The sequence below is a fragment of the Topomyia yanbarensis genome, chromosome 2, assembly GCF_030247195.1.
Source record: "Topomyia yanbarensis strain Yona2022 chromosome 2, ASM3024719v1, whole genome shotgun sequence".
NCBI classification, from domain to species: domain Eukaryota; kingdom Metazoa; phylum Arthropoda; class Insecta; order Diptera; family Culicidae; genus Topomyia; species Topomyia yanbarensis.
In genome coordinates this window covers 134,993,891-135,012,372 of record NC_080671.1, presented here as the reverse complement: position 1 = coordinate 135,012,372, position 18,482 = coordinate 134,993,891, and the positions used below count along the sequence as shown (strand labels likewise).

General features: G+C 36.9%; 1 protein-coding gene across 2 annotated transcripts in view; it reads right to left on the bottom strand.

Annotated features, from left to right (window-relative positions):
- The window catches only part of LOC131681437 (homeotic protein caudal), a 54,169-nt gene extending 38,039 nt beyond the window's left edge, over positions 1-16,130 (bottom strand). Inside the window, exons 1-2 of one of the 2 annotated variants that reach the window (XM_058962232.1) lie at positions 15,212-16,130; positions 4,850-4,909 (exon numbers count right to left, since the gene is read on the bottom strand). In XM_058962232.1, the coding sequence (XP_058818215.1) occupies positions 4,850-4,909; positions 15,212-15,725 (574 nt within the window). In that variant the 5' untranslated portion in view covers positions 15,726-16,130. The remainder of the gene's footprint in view (positions 1-4,849; positions 4,910-15,211) is intronic. The other variant, XM_058962233.1, reaches the window with a different exon arrangement.
- Between the last annotated feature and the right edge of the window lie 2,352 nt (positions 16,131-18,482).

Sequence of the window (18,482 nt, the reverse complement as noted above, 5' to 3'; positions counted from 1 at the left end):
GCAGTTTCGAGTATTTCATAGCTTTAATAAGCGAAATGTCAAAAGCTAAATGATGAAATACATTTTTGTTCAGCAGCAAGTAAAAGAGCATGGATCGTTAGACTATGTGCTGTGCTGTGAGGGACTTCAGACTACTATTTAGCTTGAAATCACCAGACTTTGCATTTCTCGATGAATTCAAAAGATATAATAAAATGTCCAAGAACAAAAAAATGAGACCACACGGAAAAGGCGTTCCAATTCTAGTGAATAATTAGCCTCGAATTCTGGAAAAATTTGATTCGTGAGTTTATTCATACATCATAATGAAGAAAAAAGTTTCCAAGACAAGATACCGCTGATCGGTAACACTTTCATATTGCTGCATAATTCCGCTTAAAAATCTGACAGTAAGTTGAACAATAACATATCACGATAACGCGAAGCGTTAACGTTCATAGATATAACGAAATTCGTGATTATGCACCTAAAATTGTGAACATGAATAACATCACTCCCCGCGTAAAATCCGAGTAAGTTTATGAACAGATTTTTTTTTCATTCGCGCTGAAAGTCATAAAATTTTGCTCTCGTTTTGAAGGTACAGGGTATGGTTCTTTTAAGATCTCTAATTGATCCGAAAGTGCTAATAGCTTACACTCTTGCCCGGCAATACCCATGTGGGAGTGAATCCATTAACAATTAGCCGGTTTCTAGCAAAGGCCCTTTTAACACCATTCGGTACTATCAAACGCTCAATACCGGTGGCTTGTTTGCGTTTATAATTGAAACCTCCGGGCTTTGAGCAAAGGTCGAATGCCGCTTCGCTGGTTAACCTTTGGGAACGAAAGAATCGTTTCGGTCGGAATAAAAAGTATTGGTCGGAGATTTAGAAAACAGTACGGCATGAATATATACACTTAGTTGAGCTCGGAAATTTCCCGCACAGCCGAGTAATCAGTAAATGTTACTGATATCTCGAAAAATTTTCATTTGTTTGCTGATTTTAACGAAATATTTCCCAAATCTCAGCAACCAGTTGTAGCTTTTACTGAGATTTCAGCAAAAAATTTGCCGAGTGCACGGCAGTTCAAATCTGAGATTCGGCAGAAAAAATTAACAGTGTAGATTCAGCGGAAAATAGTATCCTTGCAGCATTTGTTTATTTGCCAACACATTATTTCAGATTGTACTGAAACACTCCAAATATTCCAAAGATTTCATTTCCATATGGAAAACTAAATCTGTGCTACAATTTTTCTATCAAGTATTCCTTTCTGATCGAAGCTCTAACATATGAGATCAAACCTTTACCGAATCTGATAATTTTTCCGGCATATTTTAAAATATTATTATGACTGCCTATACGATTATGTAGATTATTCACGGAAAAAAAATTGATCCCAAAATCGTTAATAATATCTTTGCGCAAACAAGACCATGAACAAAAATCATGATTATGTTCAATTTCCCTTCAGTAACGCCCGCATAACACTTTTATTAGTAGAAATAAATGTTTTTGTTTTGTGAACTTCAGTCACGGTTTCCGCCATATCATTATCAAATCGACTTTCTGTACGTGAGTTAGTTAACAACTTATGAACATTATTCATAAAGCCAAAGATTGACTCAAGCTGTTATTTATAGATTTAGGAACATTGGTTCACAAAATTAAAACATTGTGGATAGTTTCTTGTGAACTATTTCATGAAACTCAATTTTATTCATATTCCTAATATATTAGTTACGATTGAAAAACCGTGCTCATGAAATAGTTCACAATATCATGAAATATTATTCATGTATTAAATATTTATGTATCCGTGAACTGATTATTAATACAATAGTCACGACCATTCATGCTCGTGAAATAGTTCAAAAAGGCATGAAATAGTATTCATGTATTCGTGAACTGGTTCATGATATCTAGCGTAATAGTAACGAATAACCATGCATTCCAGTGAAATAGTCACAAAAATATAAAACATTTTTAATGTATCTATGAACCGGTTCATGAATCATGGTATAAGAATAACGTCTTAGCATTCGTGCTCGTCAAATAGTTCATAAAATCATGGAATATTATTCATAAATTCGTGAACTAGTTCATGATTCCCAGTACATGATTTACGATCTATTTTGCGTGCTTGTGATATTTAGAAGATATCCCTAATCATTTTCAATTTCATGCAACATGGCAAAGAAATTTTCATGCGAACTATTTCACAACATTTAGAGTATCATTCGTGGAACCATTATTGTTACATGCACGTCTTCATGAAATGTTCAGCTAGTAGCGACAAGTAATAGATACGAGCTGTAAATATAAGGAAACGTTAAGGACATCGAACATCGTTGTTTATTTAATAAGGTTCAACGTGATATCTGGACAGAAAACGAAAACTGCGTTGAGCATCAGAAATCGTGTTCGTGATATAGTCCATAGAACAATATATCGCGAATCAGTCCCACTTTCATGATCCTGTTCATATTGTCACCTTACTCCGAGTAACAAAAGCGATAATAATCAAAAAATACCAGATCGCGATTAGGCGAAAAGAGATTACGAATACCTAGAACTGCTGATATCATGACTTCCATTACTCCACGTGTCAAATTCGAAAGTAAGCTCTAGAATAAAATATCACGATAACGTGAACAGAAATTACGAAAATCGTGACTAAGATCCTAAAGTAACACAACTCGTGAAAAAAAATAAAAATCCTGCCTCCTGAATCATGCACAGAAATAAACAAATCTCTACTCGTGACTAAAATATCGCTACAACGTGAATAGAAATTTCTAAAATCATAGTTGCTGAAATCATGAACATAAATCACATTACTCGTGATTAAACTATCAAAAATCGTGAGCAAGATCCTGAAATCATGAATATGAATTATGACTCATAAGTAACACATCACGAAAACGTGAATAGAATTTACGAAAATCGCGACTAAGATCCTGAAATCATGAACATAAACCCCGCTAGTCTGACAGAAAAATCCAATAGTCGACTCATGAATAAAATGGCACAGTCACGTGTTGAGAAATCACAAAAATCTAAACATATCCAAGGAACAACAACAGTAACCCAATCAAGCTTTCGAATGTAACGTCATGTATAACTTCGAGATGAACTAGATTTAAAGAAACACGAATTTTCTTGAATACGATGTTTATTATTCATAATTTCAAGAACTTGGTCGCGGTTTTCGTGAATCATTCAGTTTACGAATTTGTGATATTTATTTCATGCATTTAGGACGGGTTTTTCTCAGTGTTGTTATGAGCTGCAACTCGCAACTTTTCTTTCTAAAAGAGAAAAATGCTTTCAAAATTTGTTATAGAATAAAATAACAAGTAACAACATACATTCCAATGAACCAAGCAACAGATACTTCACTTGTTGAACGACTCGCCAGTCAAAAATTTGTTGATGTTGTTGCACTTAAAAATTAGAAAAAAAATATATTTGTGCGGTAAAATGATCCATTTTCGTAAGAATACGCGTTTCTGATACCCATGCGAAATTAAGAGTTATTCTTCCAAACTCTGTTACAGAATCTTTGTCCTTGTTTTGCTCGAGAAGTTCACAATTGATAACATAGACTGCTCCAGCACGCCTTCAAAGCAAAGTGTATAGGATGCACGATGGAATTTTGAATTTTGGAAACGTGTTTCCTGACACGCGTGGAGAGTAGCGAAAAATTCATTCGACAAATCATGCATAGAAATTATTTATTTAAGATATTCCTCAAGGAAGTCACTAAGGACTACTCGTGTCTATTTTATTCATCAATGATAAATAATGTAAATAATTACTACATCAACACTTCTTAATGCTTTACAAAACAAATATTTTCGAAAGGGTGGTATACACACGCTTTTCTGTCGGATAATTTTCCCGTTGAAAGGGTGCCGTGCCCCCACCTGGAGCCGCCCGTAATTAATAGTCAGCACATGGCGAGCAAAACGTCAAAAGAATAGCAAGCCAAACAAGCTCGTGAACGCTTACATGTTCGCATCAAGTTGTAATTTGGCGGTGAATCGTTATTTTTTGTACCCGCAAAACATTTTTCCCCTCGCAATGGGTGCTCTGAAGACAAAGCAAGACCTTCCCTGAAACTTGCAAAACACGCATTCAGGTCACCTTCCGAAAAGGGCCCGAAACCTCACCTAACGGAGTGCCCCACATTCCCAAAAAATGCCGAGCTACTGTATCTTCCCATAATAACAAGTTCCCGAACGCAATAAACGATAAAGTTTGTTTCCATCGCATCGTTTTCTGTACTTTTGTTCAAATTTTACAATCGATCACTCTTTCACTTCACGCCCCGACGACGGAGTATACCGGCCCAAACGTTCTCCGGCAAGCGAAGGGGCCCATAAATATTAAAAGCTATAAAACTTCGGATCGCATACATTAACCAACTCGCGTTTCCCAAAAGCAGCCAGCCAGCTCACGCGCGCGTACCTACACATGCAACTGGAGTTCGATTTCATGAATATATTTAAGAAAAACGAAAAGGCAGCAAGGAACAATGCGATTGGTTCACCAGACAGAAGAATGGCTTCCATTACGTTACTCAGGGCAACGAATCGTAGAAACCGGTGTGAATGTGTGTCCCTCCGTAGAAAAGACGAAGACCACTGAGGAATGGGACGATAGATAAATAAAAGCAAATAACAACTGAAAGGACTTTCAAACGAGGGGTGATGAAATGTCTTGACGGTTCCACAAAATTCAAGTGTAACGGTTGAAGAAACTAGCAGCACACTGCACGCACTTAATACACTGGAATTATTGGACCATGTCACGATAATCGCATGCGAAATTGTAAGTAAAAATGTTGAGGTTATATCATACCACCGGATTCCACGGAGGTGAAATCTTGCAGGGACGGCGCCGAACAGATGTTGATCAGGCCTACGTGAAAGGGAGGCAAAGATAGTGATAGTTAATAAGCTACGAATAAGGTGTGTTTTCAAAGTGATATTTTCGAAGAAAATAATGTGTCATGCAGAAAAGTAAGTAGAACGAAAGGAAAGTAGAACGAAAAACCAGTTCACGCTATATAAGGTAATAATATTTATCTTCACACGCGGCACATTGCTTTTACGAGTGCTCGTCGTATGTACTCAGACCAGCCCAACGTATCGCCAATTTACACCTACCGAGATACTAAAATAGCAGTAAAAAAGCGATCAAAACAAAGCACGAACAAAATACCGAAGCAGACACCAAACACATAAACACATCGTTTGTTGACACTAGCAATTAAGTTCTATAATTTGAATAATAAAGGTTGCGCCGGGTGGCGACATCTTGGTCTGGGAAAATAGTCTAACGATAAATTTCCGTGTGCTAATTGAAACCGTAAATAATGGGATGCGATGAGAATTCAATTTTGATAAGTGGATAAATGAGGCTCAAAAAAGTGCTGGGACTGTATAGCTACTATTCAAGCCTTGTTTAGCCACTACGATTGGAGTAAGATCCAAGTAAAACTGTTGGTTGCATTTCCCATAATATTTGCAGTGGGGATGTGTAGTACGAGTAATTTTCTTGCAAAATAATATTTTGTCCTAGATTATTAGCACAAATTTGGATTACTTAGATCTTTTTAATTTATTGCGGATGTACATGACTGTTTGGTTCTAAGGTCGATTCAACTGCCTATTGAAACCATGATATTAAGACATTTGACACATAAGCTCTCTGCACACGAGGCAACAGGACACACGCCACAAAAATATTCACATTGATGTTGCCGCGTTGGAATAGCTAGAAAAAATCCCTTGAGTTTTTTTGTGGCGTGTGTCCTGTTGCCTCGTTTGAGGACATCTTTAAAGTACGTGCATTGAGATATCGCTTTTCTACAATGCTTCCTCTTCCTTCGAAGTCGTTTGTTTACCTCCAAATTCCCCGCGTAAACGACTCGACTTTCCACCAAATTAAGAGCAGTCTGAACGGCTCAATACCAATGCAGCTGAATAAGACTATTGATCAAAATATACTGTAAAACAGCATTACTGATCACTCCTTTCGATGTATAGTTAGCTTTCACCAAATAATCGTTCATTTGTTAATGTTGGCACACTCGTTTGTCATGAAACAATCTGACATTGAAAATTGTTTCAATCCATTGCATACTGTTTCCGAAAATACCTAAAAACCGCGATCAAAAATATATAATTTCTGCAGTGAAAATTTGATTCCCTTGCTATGGTGTCTTCAGTTAAGTTGTTTTATAAATTATTTTCATTTTGTAAAGATATCAGTCAGGTGATGAATCTCCCTAAAATGAGAAACACGTTTTTATTTACTCCTGGAAGAAAATAGCATTAAATTTATTCCGCAAAGTTGTACCGTACACGATAAAAATCTTTACTGAAGTCACTATCTATCTGTTGTTTTTAATCGATATTTTTGGAATCATCATGTATCTCTACAAAATGAGAAAATGATCAAAACAAGGGAATTCACTTACAATAGTTACCAATTAAAAGAATCGAGATATTAAAGGCGAACAAGCGATGAAGTGATTTACATATTCCTATAGACCATTTTGGCGAAGGTTTCCTGAGGCAAAAAATCGTAAAAACTCTCGCACAACCGGGACCATTCTTAAAAGGAAGTATGATAGGAAAGCTTAAAAGCGATTTGGGAATGATTGGAATTTGTGAGTTTAACCTTATTTTGAGTGTAATTATTCATTCTCTATGAATAACATCCAACATGAGTTAGAGCAATATCGAAAAACCTGATAGGTAAGCATTCTTTTCGTTTTCAAACCAATCACGACACAAAAAGGCGCGTCACCATGGTTACGCTGACCCTCACTCACATTCTACATCAGGATCCTTTTGAAATCGCCTTCCTCGAAACACTTCATGATCACCGTCCATTGGAGGTTTAACCCAGAACCAACAGATGCCAAGTTAGCCTCTCAAAGTTCTGGCGTTTTTGTTTCTTAACTTCAGCGAAGCCCAACATGGCGACAGAGAATGGTCTGTTGCGTAACAATACCGACATAAATCATTGCGATACGAAGTAAACTCTCGATGGTCTCGTTCGTCCAGTTTTTTTTAATGTCCGGCGAAGGAATCTCATTTTATGAATTCTAAACATTATACATACGAGAGGCAGCGGTAGTGTGGGTCGTAGCTAAATGCATAAAATTGAGGATTACCTTCGGTTGTCCGATCCGAGGAAATGGTTCTCGCTTCGACACGTTGAATTATGTATTTTTTGTTGTCGAAATAAAACCATTTTTTATTTACGGATTGTGGCTGCTTCTGTGGTTTGATTTGGACACCGAACTCACGTCACTCCGAACAGGGAGGGATGCATGAATTTATGGAGGACATTAGACATGTTGCCATGGTAATACGGTAATAGGGCAATAAAACAAAGCTTTTTTTATGAAACAAGGATAAAAATGTAATGGTAGGGACACCACCGGAGTGGTGTAGAATACATTTTGGGCAGTTAATTTAAATAGGGTAATGTGTCTATTATGGCAGTAGGGTCTATTGTCCTATTTCCACTTCTTGGTTTCGAACCAAGCATGGGATGACAAAATATTTTTGACTACAACTGGAATGCAAGCATAAGCTTAAATTATAATCTTTAATTGCTGTGCACATATTTATTTGGAACTAACCTCTAAATCCAACTTTTAATTAAATTGAGAGAGAATGCTTATAATAAAGTTAGCTAATTTTGAACAACTTTCAAATGAAGCCATATTATCTATAACCTTTCTCAAAATAATGCATCAGTGTACTGTTTCTTAAATATCGATATAATACTTATTTAGCAGAAATGTCTCAATTTTCAACAAAAATGGAAATCCATCCAATTATCGTCTCCCTGGCGAGCTAAATTTGACCACAGCGAAAAAAGTCTGGTTGACACTCAATGCCTTACATTTTATTGTGCCAAAAATATTGCTTACATGGTATCACGATCATGGATGCCATCGTATGCTGTGTAAAAAGAATCATTCTACTTTTTTCACCCGATCAAAAAAAACATAAACACCACACATTTGAAAGAACGTCATCAGCTTTTGTTGGAAGGGTTCCCAGAATTGCGCTTTCCGGAAATAACCAGACGAAGGCTAACAACTGGTAATGACTAGTTTCACATCAAACATTGCATTGTCCCGAGCCGAATTTTATGAGTAGCCTAAAATAAAATCTCTGCTATCCGCAATCAGTTAAATAACAAGAAATAATTACTTATACTGGAAATTGCTTCACAATAAATTTTCAAGTTTATGTTTTAGTTTGGCCGCACTGCTTATTCTTTCCTGTGTGCTGGATGCAGATTGTTTTGATTGTCGCAGTGCATCTGAAGAAAACATTGTGACAATAGATCGTTGGTATTCCTGGATTACGTATTATAACACTAGGTATATACTAGCGTTTAACCAGTTCTGAAAAGTGAGAGAATCATAAAGTGATTCTTCACGATAAATATGGGTATGTATCAGTGTAATGTTTAGCATATTTGTGGTGGAGTAACGAGATATGAACCAGTAATTGACCGTATTTGTTTCGTCTCACTTTGTGAATGAGGCGAATTATTAAATTAAATAGAAACAAATTGTTTGAACAATGCAAATTTCCGGTGATCGTCGGAATGTTAGAAAATACCGGCATAACCAGGCAGCATCCAAGATATTTGAAATTTATTGGAATCATGTTATATTTCCACCGATCAATATGGATTTATGCCCAAACGATCCGTTAACAGATTTCACATCAATGTGCGTCACGCAGAAGGAGGAAAAGGCACAAATTAATGTAGTTTACACGGTCTTAAAAGCTGCATTCGACCGAATTGACCTCCGAATATAATTTTTGAAAATTGTCACGACTAGGTTCATCTGGGTTTCACTTTCGTTGATAGGAAGAGTCCTACGTGTGCAAATTAGTTCTTGTGTTTCCTTTTAATTTACGAACAAATCTGGAGTCCCTCAAGGCAGCAACATGGAACCCCTACTGTTTGTATTATTCTTCAACAATATTGCTTTATTGCTTGATGTGGGATGGGAAACTGATATACGCTGATGATTTGAAATTGTACTTAGTAGTAGAGCTTCTGGGTACATTCGTTGGCTGATGTCGTAAAAATTGGCGAATTATTAGAATTGCAAAATGCCAAGTTTTAACTTTCCACCGTATGTTCTAGTGCGCTGGTTCGCCCATTATTTGAGAATGTCCTCATCAGCTTACATGGAACTTGGCCAAAATTGAACGTGTCCAACTCACATCACGAGACCTTTCATGACGGAATCTTCCAGCGTATCCTGTTCAATGTCATCTGATCGGTCTCGACACACTGGGACAACGCAGAAAACTTCAGCAAGCAGTATCTGTAGCAAAGCTACTCAACGCTGAAATTGACTCCTCGAATATCCTGTTACTTCTTGATTTTTGTGTCTCGCAACATTCTCTAGGGTCATCTGACTTATTACAAACTAGATTCCACCATACGACCTTCGGATTCAATGATTCGATAGCAACTAGTACGCGAACTTTCTCTACAGTCGAGGATCTGTTCGATATTGGATGAACAGTCGCTATTCATTAAAACTATCTTTTGTCAGATGAATAATTTCAATAAATAAATAACCAAGGAAATGGTCTGATAATATCAGTGCACAGCTCTTAGTCAAATTAATATTTCCATTATTTCATATGCTTAATTCAAAGCCAGAGGTACGAAATGAAGTCAGAATATGCTCTTATGTCATAATAGGCAGTTGACAATGTCATTATTTTGGAAACGCTGGTGAAAATCGGTAGCCGGCTGCCCAGAGCTTAAAAGCCTAAAACCTAGATAAGATCTTTTCCTAGCTAAACAAGTGAATAACGAAAGCTAATTCTCGACCTTTTACGTTAGTAAATATCCAACTCCGCGACATCCATCACAGAGACTATATGGATTTGATTGATACGAGCGATAGTACTATTTGTTTTTTTGTAACCTAATACATAAACGAATACAGTAGTAAAACAGTACTACTTCAATAAATTCACTATACCGGGCAGTTTTAAAAGTTATTCGATATAAGAAAGTTTTAACCAAGTGCACATAACTAGTAGAATTAAAACGAACTGCCGTCAACTGTAAACAAGAGGACCATCAAAGGATGAAAACATGTTATAAGATCGTATGACTTAATTACTATTCTGGTTTAGTCTAGTGGTACTGAGGCAAGCCTCTAGTCGTCATTTGTGAAAATACTGGTAAGGGTTGATTATAGATTCTAGCATTTATCTCTTAATTGTTCTGTACGGTAAGAATCAGTTTGGTTTACTAATTACTGTCATCCTTTGGTTTTCTACCGAAATAGCCCAACAAACAGTAATACGCATGAGATTCATGAGTTTATAATCCTACCATGGACATTGCTTCTAAAAGAAGAAAATTATAAGACAAATAGGATTTGCTTCATATAACTAATTTATAAAGACAGGAATGGGAAGTTGTGACTCAGTTCACGAACACTTGAAGTATCTGTACCGTATCGTGAACCAGTTTCCAAATGAAATGAACGTATGTAACTCATAATTTGTGAACTAGCTCACAACACTAAAATAGAATCATAATTCACGTTTCTAACGCTCACACAAAAACTAAAAAATCTTAGACGTTTCAAGAACTATCAGACACCTTAGATGAGCTGAACACTAGAGTGACGAGAAAAAAATGACTCCTATCGGGCCAGCCCTGAGTCGATTTCTAGGCCCACCAAGAGTGCCTGCTCCAAATTTGAGCTAAATCGGACAGCTCTAGATACCGGGCCAACGTATTTGAAATTTGTATGCGATTTTTCGACAATTTACATGGAGAAAGAGAACTAAGTTGCATTTCAATCGCCAGGTGGCACTGTACCCGATCAGAAACACATAACAGAAATATTTCAAAACCATATCTCGCTTTTTTACTTGTTATATATTTCTGTTATTTTAACTACTAACGAGACCACAATATGTTAAAAAAATTGTGTTCTGTTATAATCTTGTTATTTCATTCTGATCGGGATATGCATCAGTTTAACACTGTAAGTAAAAAGAAGAAAAATAATTTTATTGCCTACATCTTTGTTGAAGACTACAAATCAATCCAACTTCCTTAGGAGAAGTTATCAAACTTTTAATGAAGTCTGAATCAGTTTTGCATGAGGCCTATCAACACAAGGCGGTGAATCAATAGTCGATTCCGACGAAGTGCTGTCTGTGGCTTTGGACCTGGAGTGGTCCATCTCGCCAAAGTTTGTTTTTTGTGCTTTAATGCCTAGGTTTAGCTGATAATTATGTTTGAAAGAATTTCAGTACATAATATGAGTCATCGTTTAACTAGAACGTATTAGGTCTACATTTCACCACATAGACGACGCCCATACCAACTTTTATCGGAAAGTGATAGCGATTTGGTGTCTTCTTCAAAGTTGTAAAACAAGCCTTATCGAGCATTTCTTGTTGACATGTCCGTATTCTGTCTCTCATCCTTTAAAAGTTAGTATTGGAGCTCTATGCGGTGAATTATGGAACTAAAATTTTGATGATTCATGTCATATACTAAAATAGTTCCAAACATACTATTCAGTTATTTCGCAAAAAAAATTAATGTTCGTGGAAATCGACAACTGATTCACCACCATGTGCTGTTAGGTCCCATGCAAAATCAGCCATCACTTCATTAAAAGTTTAATAACTTCTCCTAATGAGATCTTACAGTCAATAAAAAAATTGTAAAATAATTTTTTTATTTTCACTTGCAGTGTAAAACTGATGCATACAGTGCCACCTAGCAGTTTTTTTTTATTTCGATTATAGAGGTTTTAACCTTTAGGTCATTCGCCTCTTCGGGTTAGAAAAATCTCTTATGAAAAATTTCTAACCCTATGTGCGGGGTCGGGACTCGAACCCAGGTGCGCTGCGTACAAGGCAATCGATTTACCAATACGCTACGCCCACCCCCCACCTAGCAGTGAAAATACAGCTTAGTGCGCTTTCTCCAAGTAAATTGTAAATTGTCGACGAAGGGTAGGCCGCTTTTGTTTTCACAAATTAATTCGTTTTTTTTTCTGGGCAGTTTACTGAGCACAGCGAAAAGGTATTTTTTATTTTTCCCTTTTTTATTTCGACTAATTTATAACTTTTTTATGGCATTCAATTCGTTAGAAATTGCTGGGTAGAGAAAGCTATGAAAATTTAGAGCCATAGTACTCAAATGAGAACAAGGATGTAAAATATATAGATCGGAAAACTAGAAGTGGCAGGGTCATTAGAAACAGGGTAAAAATCTTACGGACTAATCTTTTGTCTTCTGCATGGTAGGAGAAGAGCTTAGGCAGCATTATTACGAATCGCTACCAATATGTTATTTTTTATGGTGCTGGTTTTGTATCGTAAAAACTGGACTGCTCCAATATTTGAAGTTGGGTTAAGCCCCTCAGGAATTCGCATTTCGACCTCGTCTCAACAGAATCTGCACCGACCTAGCACCAGATTTTAAATTTGCCGTTGAAACCAGGGAAACCAGAATATGGTTTGGCTTAACTAGCCAATGCGACATGCACTACGCTATCGGCAAAACCATGTTCCAATTTTGTCGGTCTCATATGCAAATCAGAAATCGTGTGCTAAGTTGGTGCCAGGTTTTGATGAGACGATATCCAAATCCATGACTTGTGTGAGTGAAAATGTTCAATAAATTTTTATCGAATGATTTTATCTTCAACCATTTGATGTGATTTTATTACCTCAACTACAGCCTTGAACATTATTTACATAAGAATTAATAATGATAAAAGTTATGATTGAAAAACTAAATTTAAGGAGAGTTGTCATAGAAAACGTTTAATCCAATTTCAATTCTTCACCAAAATTCTTCATTTTTTCTCTGTAGGGGGAAAAATTACCTTGTTTAATGTAATTATAATGCTAAATTTCAATGTTTATTCGATTGTGGAGAATATTTATATAGACAATTACTCTAAATATAATCGATGTTGTGGCTTCTAATGAATCTAGTTCATATTTTTGACGTTTCGACCATTTTATAATTCATTTCTATATTATACATCATTTATATATTATACATGCGAAATTATTGAGGGATTCTATGGAAAATCAGCAGATCATAAAACTCGATCATCCCCGATTCGAACGAAACTTTACAGTTTATGATTCTCCCTATTTTCCACTGGTAATTAAACCATTTTGACTCAACTAAAGAGCAAACTTTTCCAAAACGCGTATGAGTTTTGGCAAGAACTCTTTCAAAAAAATATTGTCGAAAAACTGTGTTTCGTACAGCTAAACTCTTCAAAAATGAGTTGCAGGGACTAAATTCTACTTCCCGATAAAAATGTACACTAAAAATAGCTGGGATATTTTTCAAAAAATCAAAAAAATACGTTTCGAATGATTTTACAAAAACCCATTTTTTATACTTATTTGTCAAGCCTGAAGAGAATTCTTTTCTTAAATGTAGTAACATCATTGAAAAACTAAAAACGCTATAAAAAGTTTTGCTAACAACAAATTTAACCATGTTTTTAAATTTCACACTAACTGTAATTTTATTGTATAATAATACTAAACTTATTTTCAAATAAAACGGCCTTAAAAACAGTATATCCGTCTTTTATTTCCATTGGAAGTACTAAAGTTCTTGAATACATCTGGTAGTTACCAAATTTACTAAAAACAGTATAACTGATATAGACGTGGTTTACAGCTCTCCACTGCCCTTACTGTTACTATCGCATGTGGTTAATGATTTACCTCATTTTTGTCATATAAACAGTTTGTATTGTTGACAATTTGTCAATGTTCACAAAAAATGTTTTGATTCAAATTGAGAGTTTACCACGGCGCTCGGACAGTTCTACCGTGCATTCAAATAAAGAGGAGATGGGAGGCTCATTTTTTTATTTCGATTATAGAGGTTTTAACCTTAAGGTCATTCGCCTCTTCGGGTTAGAAAAATCTCTTATGAAAAATTTCTAACCCTATGTGCGGGGTCGGGACTCGAACCCAGGTACGCTGCGTACAAGGCAATCGATTTACCAACTACGCTACGCCCACCCCCAGGCTCATTTTCTATTTTAGAGGTGTTGGAGGTGGATTTCCATGGATAACAGAATCGGAAATCTTGCCACAAATTATAAGATTATGCTTGAATTACTTTATAAGCTTATGTTGAAAAACAACCTTGTACCTTTGGGACGTTGTCAGTCCGAAAAAATGGTTTTCAACTACATAATGATACACATTTAAGGTTGGTAAGCAGTATTTCAGCATAATAGAAATAAAAAATAGCGACCCAATTGTTTTGATTTTTTCTAAAGAATTGTCAGTGACATCTAAAGCGCTATCTGGCGAGGAATGGATTTGGAAATGCGCCCACAACAAAGTTTCTGCTCTTTCAACCGACCATAGCAACTTGCCTGTTAAATCATAAGAGCCATAAATTGCGCTAATGCAGTGTAATTAGTGATTTCTTATAAAGTGGCTATGGATTTAATAAAGAGGACTTGGAAACTATTTTATTTTAATCCGTTATAACCCAGGGGTTTCAAAAAGTGAGCCAAATGCAGTGATATCTTCAATTCCACCAAAAAATGTATCAAAGATTACGGGAAAAACAAAATCACCGCTTAAAATGGTTTTGAGAATGAAATTATGGATAGTTCTGCGTATGAAATTGCATACGCTAGGATATAATGGGTTAACCTATATGGAGATACTGTGGTAGAGGAATCACTCGATAGTGTTAGAAGATGACACAACATTTTGATGACTATAAAATTTAGCTATAAATCGAATTTTTCTTAATATGTTAGGAATAAACAAACAACCTCCATGACGTATCATCAGACTTATTGGAAAAAAAATATTTATTACATTTCTTGTATGGCCATAGTCTTTCCTGCGGTTTTTTTTGATAGCAAGCATTCCTGGGTTTATCATAAGTTATATTAAAGAGAGCATTGAAAAATTTGGGACAGTTTACTGATTTGTCAGAATGAATCAAATATTCTTTTGAGAGATGTATTAATATGGCATAGAAAAGTACGAATTTTAGTAGAAAATATTCAAACTCCATGCGCACACTCACACCAAACAAAGTTGGAAAATCCAAACCATCATGCTTGGAAGCGAAAAAAAAAAATAGCCGAAATGCACAATGCGAACTCACCTGGATTGGGTTGCGTCTGGTAGGATTGCTTCTTCATCCACTCGTAGGGGCTCTTAACCGGCGTTGGCCGGGAGGTAATTTGCGGCGAAGATGAACCGTTCGGTGCTCCCGGGCTGGACATATCGCTACCCGAGACGGTTATCGGTGGCGACGGCATACAGTGTCCATCCCCGAGGTGATCGTTCGGGTTATTGTTGTTATTATTGTTGCTACTGGCTGCCGCACCTCCATGGAGCAGGTGCAGTCCGGCGGGACTTGGTCCATGCGAATGCAACGTTGTTTGTGGTGGCGTGGAGAAACTTTCGTGGCCACTCCAGTCTGGGCTGGGCTGATGAAAGGCGTGCGGGTGTGTGTAAAACATGGGCTGGGGGGACGATTCGCCATCACCGATGAACTGCGGGTGTGGCGGTTGGTGCTGGTAGTTCCCTGGGTACCAGCCCGAGGTTGCCGAGTACGACAGGTTGCTACCGTGGTTTTTCGGGTACATCGCGAAATGATTGTAGTATGACACCATTTTCGAGCTTTTGTTCTGCGCGCACTCGTTTTCCACTATATGTCACTTGTCAACAAATTCAGTATGATAACGTTTACCAATCAATCTTATGACACACCAAATATTTCATTCATTGTTGTACTATTCAGTTGTCTTCCAATATTCAGGATCACTATAAATCACAATAATTAGTGTGCAATTCTCTAACGACACTGATTCTATCCACCTCGTAAGTACACTTTAGTGTCAATCAAATTATGAGCATGCAATGAGGCAATAAATAAATTTTCACTTTTAATCCTTGGTACTCTCCTTGTTCGGGTGCTTTCAGTTGAAGCATCTCAACTGAGGGTAGCACATCAACACTACTCAAGCTAAATCCAAATTTCAGGAGCCGAAGTAAAGCACAACTTCACTCAGCGATACTCGGCCACAGACTGACAAGTAAGATATTTCCCATGTTTACCTTCCAGTCGACCTGTGGGCGGGTCTAAGCCTTGTCAACAGCCAATCCGATGGTACGGGCAGACATTGCTGTACCTGCAAGCCAATCGCATGCGCACTTTCGCTTTTCCCCGCATCTACGTCAATGATGTGACCGTAGCGAAGGCGAGACAGATAGTTTGCGTTCAATCGGCATATCGTCTCTTTTCCGCTTTCGCTTTGGTCACCGCTAATGTACGCCATTGGTGATAACACGCAAGCCGTGGCTAAAGAGCTATGTGGTGTCTTAGAAAGGCGTGCAATAGACCATAGGATCGCGAACCTTCGTTCGCTTTTTCGCCTGCCGGACGTCTGCGAAAAGCAGCACTTGCGCGAAGGGTAAGAAACAGATACGCGCGATAATGATGTTTGATTATTGCCATAAAAAGCCATATTTATTTTATTCAAACCTGCGTGCACGAAGAACGTACCGGGTGAAGCCTAAACCAGACGGGTTGCCTGCTAAAAACTGGGATGAAGAAGGATGGCTTTAGTGTTGCTAATGAATATGCCCGCATCAAAATGATCCCCTTCGGGAAATCAACGGTGATGCCAGTAATCAGCCATAAAAAGTGGCCCCACAGCATAAATTCAATTAATTTCCGAGAATTTTGGTCGGCGGATGCTGGTGCGGAATTTTCACTAGGGTCCAACATTGTACAGTCTACACACATGTATACCTAGGCAATCGGGACTTTTTTCTGCGGATAACGCTTATGAGTTGTCAATAGGGAAAGATGCATCCCTTATGCGGTGTCTCACATTGTATCGTTACTCACAAAATTGCCTTTCACATATAATTCAAGGCTATGCATTCAAACTGAAACACGACTTTCTAGCCGAGAACCGGTGGGTGTTATATTCCATTTATGTAAGAATGTATGTGTCACTTGAACTCACATAATTTTCTCAGATATGACTGAACTTATTCACACATACGAATAACCGTTCAAACGAACGGTGTAACGGAACCTTTTTCATTTCCGGAGGTATGAGTTGGAAAGTGCGGTCTCATAGTGAATGCCCATGTAAACCATCATAATATCTATGTAAATGTAAAAAATGTAAAAAAACAACAATCACTTAAACTAACTTATAAGAAAACAAATAAAACTTGTAATTATCGAAAGAAAACATTATTCATTCACTGAAACTGTGAAAATCGCTAAATTTTTTATAGACTTGTGCGCGTGTACCGTTTGGAGTTTTAACCTTCCATCACTCGCGCTAGTGCACTGAGTGCACGCTGCTCTGAAAATCTAGTGGTATCGTTTTGCGGGATCACCGGCTGCTACTTTAGTTGGCGCAAATTCCGGAGGGTTTCAATATTAGAATAGATTAGCTCAAATGGCACGTTGTATTTTCAAAATCCGATTGAGGCGTTATCGCATAAAAAACGTAGGAACGTTACTTGAACCACTCTAATACACATTAACGCTTCGTTTGTTTATATATTCTGAAAGGTCAAGACAATTTTATTTTCTGAAATATGAACAATAGCGAGATATATCTGTGTGGCCGGAATCATTTTCACCTTCTGTTCCCTACTCTATTCAGCTGTTCCCTATTCGTATTATCTTTATGATATATAACTAAATGATATTTTTGTTAGTTGTTTATTACACGGAAAAAAATCGTTCATGAACAAAAGGTCACGATTTCGTGAACTGAACGATATACGAAAACCGTGACCAAGTTCCTGAAATTATGAATAATAAACCTCGTATTCATGAAGCTATTTGTGATTTCATAAAACTAGTTCACCCGAATATATACATGGCGTTACATTAGAATGTTTGGTTGGGTTACTGTTGTTGTTCCCTGTACATGTATAGTTTTTGTTGTGATTCTTGTTCATGATTTGGGAATACACAGCCAACAGTCAAGCGTTGTTCATGATTTCAAGAGCTTATTCGCGATTCTTGTGATTTCTTATCACGTTAGCGTGCTATTTTATTCATAAGTTTACTATCGGATTTTTCTGTCCGACTAGTGAATTAAAGTTCATGATTTCAGGATCTTAGATCTTAGTTCGTAATTTATATTCATGTTATCGTGATATACTAAAATATGAGTTTATGTTATCGTGATATTTTAGTCATGAATAGATTGATTTCATGATCTTAGTCACGATTTTAGATATTTTTGTCACGAGTTATGTGATTTGTGTTCACGAGTGGTGTGATTTGTGGTCACGATTTTCGTAATTCCTGTTCACGATATCGTGAATACAATTTATACCTCTTTTGAAAGGACATAATCTAAATATTTGAATGGAGATATTTTTGTTCCTAG